The sequence below is a fragment of the Lactuca sativa genome, chromosome 7 (genome assembly GCF_002870075.4).
Source record: "Lactuca sativa cultivar Salinas chromosome 7, Lsat_Salinas_v11, whole genome shotgun sequence".
Lineage (NCBI taxonomy): Eukaryota > Viridiplantae > Streptophyta > Magnoliopsida > Asterales > Asteraceae > Lactuca > Lactuca sativa.
The window spans coordinates 3,025,001-3,031,636 of NC_056629.2; the positions used below are offsets into that span (position 1 = coordinate 3,025,001).

Sequence of the window (6,636 nt, forward strand, 5' to 3'; positions counted from 1 at the left end):
TTAGTTCTTCAAGGAACCAATTTTTTTTATTAATTTTTAGAACTTATTCTTTATCGAAAAAAATATCTAAAAATATCTAAATTCATATATTAACATTGTGAATGTGAAAAATATTTTTCGGATTCACATTGTGAATTTTCAACGATTTACATTGTGAATTTTATGTTAAAAAAAAAATCTAATTTGATATCATTGAAAAAAAGATAAAAAGTTATGAATTTCTATATTTTTAGTTTTTTTTTTTGATAAAAAATAAGTTGTAAAAGTTGAAAAAAAGATTGGTTACTTGGTTTTTTGGTTAATTATGGTTCTCTATTGAACCTCACCGTGTATATATATATATATATATATATATATATATATATATATATATATATATATATATATATATATATATATATATATATATATATATAACTTTATTCATTTTTGAAACAATATAATGGGTAAATTTGGAATTCGTGTCATACATGATGATTATTCAATCGCATTTTCTATATTTATTATATATTTTGTTACCTCAAATTAAACTATTAAATTAATTGTAATAATTATATGGAAGGGCATTTATTCATAATACGTTAGAAACTATTTCTCAGACTTGATACAACGCCTAATGATGTACTTGTCTTAGAAAAACGTACTCTCCAAAAATAAAATATAAAAATTGGATGAATAATATTTAAAAGGGAAAATAAATGGTATGAATCCATAAAAAGTAGTCTAGTAAATAAAAGGATCTTCCTTCCCTTTCATTTCTCTTTCTTCATTTGCTATTTACACTCATTCAAACCAACTGAATCTCTCCACCATCAGTCCCTCCATTTTAGCTCCGGCGTTTCATATATTTTCGGTTAATTAATAATTCTCTTTAAACATTCTTCACTTCCATTCCATCTCTCTACTGATGTGAAAAATGGAACCACAATTTCGGGGTTCTTCTCCCAAATTCAGAGTTAAGCGAACCATCACCACCAAGCAACAATCAGTGACGGATTCACCAAAAGTGGTAACGATTTCAATGACGGATTGGGATGCGACTGATTTTTCAAGTGATGAAGAAAACTCACAATTGGGTCGCAGGAATATCAAAAGGTATGTTAGTGTGATTAACTTCGAAGAGAATTGTTGTGGTAAAATCTTGAAGGAAAATGGTGGTGATGTTTGTAAGAAGAAACAAAGTCGTCGGAAAAAGGAACCAGCGGCCACGGCGGGGGTTGAAGCTGGGAGAGGTTCGGGGAATGAACGGAGGTTTCGCGGAGTAAGACAGCGACCGTGGGGGAGGTGGTCAGCGGAGATTCGTGATCCGGTGAGGCGGGCGAGAGTTTGGTTGGGTACTTACGATACGGCGGAGGAGGCGGCGTTAGTTTATGATCGGAGAGCAATTGAATTACGTGGGTCACAAGCTTTGACGAATCTACTACAGCCACCGCCACCGGAAACACCGGAAATTACTCCGGTCTCGATCCCTGAACAATACTCCGGCAATGAGTCGCCTGATCTTTCCTCTCCAACCTCTGTTTTACGTTTTGACAAAACGGAAGATGCTTCTGAAAACCAGTTAGAACCGAAACAAACCGACGAAGCACTTGTCAGCAATCCGTTTTCCAATGAATATTTGAATTACGATTCAAATTTCCAAGATGATATCTTCGATTTTCGGATACCTTCTCCGATAATCCTTGAAGAAGTTAATTTTCCAGAGAAAATCGGAACGGAATCAAGCGAAATCTTGTCGGAATTGGACGTTGATGTGAAATCGTGGGCTTGGGATGTTGATAGTTTCTTCCAAGATCCTCACTTTTAGTGTGAAAATACGTACACGAATGGTTTTTATTTCATCAAGATTCAAGACGCTCTTTTTGTTCATCATTCCTGAACCATTGTCTGTATTTCCCACTAAGACGGTATATGGAAAATAATAATATTTGATTCAGCAGTAAATTATCGCAACTTTTGGTATATTCTTAGTTTTTATTCTTTAGCAATAAATAAATATCCGATTTAGCCATAACTTTATTTTACATTTTGACTTTGTGATTTTACTACCTAAAAGTTGTTTTGTATAACTTCGCAACTTTTTTTTATTTTTTTTTTCTTTTTAAGACTTGTGATTTCTCTCTAAACCTCGAAGCATAACTTGAATGACGTTTGATGACACTGTTTGTGTTTTGACTTTAGATTACCATATTATTATATGCAATTTAGAAATTTGTCAATTATTTTTATTTTTTAAAAGGTCTTTTATATGGGATGAAATATTCCATTTAGGTTTAGCATTTTATATGATGTAATGTGTCTTAAGTGGCAAAAGGCAAAAGAGGCAGGACAAGTATGTTGGTTAAATAGGTCAAAACGTGTCTGTAGTACAAAACAGGTTGGGTAGACCTCCAATCGGTTTTATGTTCATATTTTTAACCAAAAATATTAAAATAAAATCTAATTATCAATATATAATGATTTTGATGGTTAAAGTACAAATGAATTTAGAACATATTTTAAATTTTAACAGATTGGCCCATTATTAATCTTAAGTAACTCGACTCATTTACAAACATATGAATCCTTCTTTGGCTCTTTTGTTGGAAGATTATCACGTACAGTATTATCATCATAATTCTTATGTCAGTTTTATTTTATGTTAGGTTGTTGTCCAAATTTTAGGTTGATTTTTTGCATATGAGATGGATGTGTTGATTGATTTTGTGATAAACTTTGAACACGTGGATAAAGGCATGGTTTTGCTTAATTTAGACTGAGACTTAATAAAATGATATTACAATTATATATTTTTGAGGATTTTATACTTGTAAGAGTGACTCTTCACTCTCTATGCTAATGAAATTGCATTTGGTTGGAGCCATATTTTTAACTAAATCTTTCAAACCACTTGGTGTCTTGGTCTAAGGCTCTAAATTTTTTCTATTAATTAAATCTTTGAAGCATGTGCGATGTAAAGATTCAAACAGTATATGGAATTATAATATACGACTATGAACCTGATGTGTATTTAGGGAAACCTAGTAGTACATTAATAAGCGAAGTACCTTAATAGTGTGATCCTAAAATAAGCTTTGAATCTTTGAGAGTCAAACAAGTATCAAGGAACCAAATAAAGCAGTCAGACATTTGTTTTTTCGTGGTTGTCTATACCTAACACATATAGTATTTTATGCAACATGTTTTTCATGAACAAACGTTTTATCAAAATTTATGCCTTTATACTAATTTCATTTTCCTGTAAGTCAGTAAATTATATTCATCTAGGAGGTACCATACACCATTATTGTTAAAAAAGAAAAGAAGGGCATGTTTGATACCATATCGTGTCGTTACTACTTGTAAGATTCATACTAAATGGTTTTAGTTTGGTTGGGAAACTAGTCTTAGCTTTCAAAATAACCATTATAAGAGTATAAAAAATTAAGAAATTATTTTTACAGGTTGTTTTGTAGAAACTGAATGATCGAACTATTAAAATGTCTGAATTATTTAGTTACCTAAATCATTCAATGTTGTTTTGGTAAGGTTGTTGAATGAGAAAATTATCATTTTAACATTCTAACAATAATAACTTCAAAAAACACAAATTATTAATTTAATTCATAAATTAATAAATTCAACCACAAAAGAAACATATTAACCAAAATGTTGATTTACCATAGTCCTAAATTACAAAACATATTATCAAATCATCAAACCCCTCACTCTTCAAGATCCAAATAAAACCCCTCAATCTTTAAAACTCAATTTTCAAGTTTACCCTTCAATGTAAAATAAAGAAACTTACAACTCATATGTATGCATAAAACGTTCATGCACTTTATCACGAAGGGTCATTTCAAGACCAACAATACGATAATTTTGAATTAAGAAATATTCACGCAACAATTCTACGAGGATGAAATCATCAATAGAATGAATGATTTTTAGGGATGTCAAAAGGTTTTGTGGGCCCCGTCCCGTTTGGGGTATTTTTTTAAAAAATTGGGGGCGGAAACCAAGCAGGGGCAAGGTTAAACATCGTTTTAATTTCGGGGGCGGAGGCAGGGGTAGACAATCCCGTCCCAAAACCCCAATGGGGATCACGTTAATAAATTACACATATATTTACATATATTAATTATATAAATATAATAAATAATAACATGATTTTGAGCTTCCAAACTTCATCAAAAAACATGTTTTTAAGTTGTTAGTATAATGTTTTTAAGATGTCATAACTTTTTTATTTTTAACATGTAAAATTCTGCTATAAATAATTATTTGTTACCTAAAAAATAGCTTCTTTTAGCCTAAATAACAACTTCTTTTAGCCAAAAAAAGACAGCCCAAAATCAATCAGGGCGGGGGAAAGGGGGTGGGGGCAATAAAGGGGATTCGAGGGCGGGGGCGAAGGTAGGAAGGCTGAACATTTCGGGGGCGGGGGCGGAGAAATTTCTGGGGTGGAGGCGAGAGATGCACTCCCAGTCCCGTTTACCCCCGTTGAGATCCCTAATGATGTTTGGTTTTTTCTTGGACGGTCTATGGATCCCCCACCCCCCCTCGTCTCAACATGATGTTCGAGCAATCTCTAAAGCGAGAGATAATTTTATATCACAATGGCTTATCAGGATTCAATGTTAAAAGTAAACAAAAAACTAAAACTAAAATGCACCACGAAAGGGTTTGCAAATAAGTTCTTTAGATCTCGTTTGAAACCCTTTTAAAATGTATTAAAAATATTAGGGATTTTCGAAAAAAGGGTTTCTGATTCAGATGAGATCATCACATCTTGCACGAAGATTTCTAGAGGTGGTTTAGAGGTGCTCTAACCAATTCAGAGGTAAATAATTCAACCAAACACTCTTAGAGTCTTAGGTGTTGTTTGTTTTTCTGAAGCGAAAATGTTTGAAGTCTGCTAACCACCTCTGCAACCCTATGTAGTAGAAGAGGTGGACCAAACGGCTGCAACATATAATAAAAAAGATTGTTTATTTTTTAACATCGGCAAACTGCTGCAATATGTTAAAGTAAGGTGTGAAGAGGTTTGAAGCAGATGGTCTAGTGTTGCGCCAAGCAACACACGCGCAACAGTTTTTAAGTTAGAAGTCTTCGGAAAAACAAACAACTGCGAATGACCAAGTGTTGCGCATCTGCTACGCAGCGCAACAATAAGTGGTCAGAAGAAATTTTTTAGAAAAAACAAATAACACCTTAATGTTGAACCATTAATAATTTATCTCCTAATGGTTCCATTAAAAGGCTTACCAAACATCCCCAACACATTCCAATTTGTTTTGCTTATAGAAGTGAAAATGGCCGTAATAGCCAAGTTTTCTAAGGTTGTTCCATAAAATAGCCAAAAATTCGAAAAATGACCAAAACATACATGATTTTCCTATGTGACCTTGAGATTTTTGTAGGTGGTTACCTACGAAAAACTTAATTATTTGCCAAATTAAAACATTCATAACTCTTTCATATGAACTCCATCAAACTGAGGTTTTTTCTGTTGGGTTCATTGTAAAAAGGGCTTTCCATGGACATTGTAACATCCCGAAATTCAGGGGAAAAAATTTCATTTGTATTATAGTCAAAACTCTAATGTAACATTATTCAGACATTCTGAAAACATCCTCCTAAATAAATAAATAACTTTTTGCCACTTGTCAATTTCTTATGCATTTGGACACATGTAATTTTGTGGTTAATTCTTAGAAATTAATTTCCACTTGTCATTTTATAGTAATTTTTTATTTTCTTTGTAACGTCCCAAAATTCAAGACTAAAAATTTCTCTTAATAAAACATTACTTAAAGCAAAATCATCAATCCAAACATAATCAGATTATTAATTTCCAAAACACATGTTCGTAATCAGAGTAAAACATTCTCAGGCTGTCTAATCTATAGTGTGTGCCATGCGATCACCCCGAGCTCATCCCTCCGCTACCGGAAGTACCTGAAACCAAAACTGAAAATCGTAAGCACGAAGCTTAGTGAGTTCCCCAACCTACCACATACCATGCATAACCACATACTGCACATACTGGGTCACGCCCGCTATTCTGGGCCTCACCCCCTGCCTCGGGCCTCGCCCGCTACAACGGCCCCGCCGCTCCAGGCCTCGCCTGGCTTCGAGCCCCGCTCGGATACAGATCTGTTTCACTTAGGCCTTGCCTGTCATTGGGCCTCGCTCGCCAACAAATACTAACACATAAACATATTGCAATAGATACGCACTAACGTACACTACCGAATCCTGTTCTAAAGGCCTCGCATATCTTGGGCCTCGCCCATGTCCTGCAAATGGTGAGTCATGGAACCCCGTCCACATTCCTACCGGTAGTGAGATACGGGCCCAGCCCACACTCACTCTTTCCCTAACTTGGGCCTCTCCCCTGTTCTGCTACTGATGAGATGTGGAACTCCATCCACACTCTGCTATTGGTGAGGTGCGGGACCTCGCCCACACTCACCTCCCTACCCGGAACATACATGTATCACACAGACAACAAGTATAAACTATCATATAAACCATTCCTTGGGCACCCGCCCGCTATCATTGGTCCTCGTCCTGAATATCATACTAGCATATTGTGCCTAGGGCTAACCCCCGGGTCTTCTACTCATAACTACATGGATCGGCATTGTG

General features: G+C 34.7%; 1 protein-coding gene across 1 annotated transcript; it reads left to right on the plus strand.

Annotated features, from left to right (window-relative positions):
- The first annotated feature begins 722 nt into the window (after positions 1 to 722).
- Positions 723 to 2,020, plus strand: LOC111894611 (ethylene-responsive transcription factor CRF4). Its single transcript, XM_023890691.3, has one exon. The coding sequence runs from the start codon at positions 917 to 919 to the stop codon at positions 1,805 to 1,807; it is 891 nt and encodes a 296-aa protein (XP_023746459.1). The 5' UTR covers positions 723 to 916; the 3' UTR covers positions 1,808 to 2,020.
- Positions 2,021 to 6,636: the final 4,616 nt, after the last annotated feature.

What these genes read in the sequence shown, in the direction of transcription:
- LOC111894611 (XM_023890691.3), top strand. Translation starts at nt 917, where the DNA reads ATGGAACCACAATTTCGGGGTTCTTCTCCCAAATTCAGAGTTAAGCGA.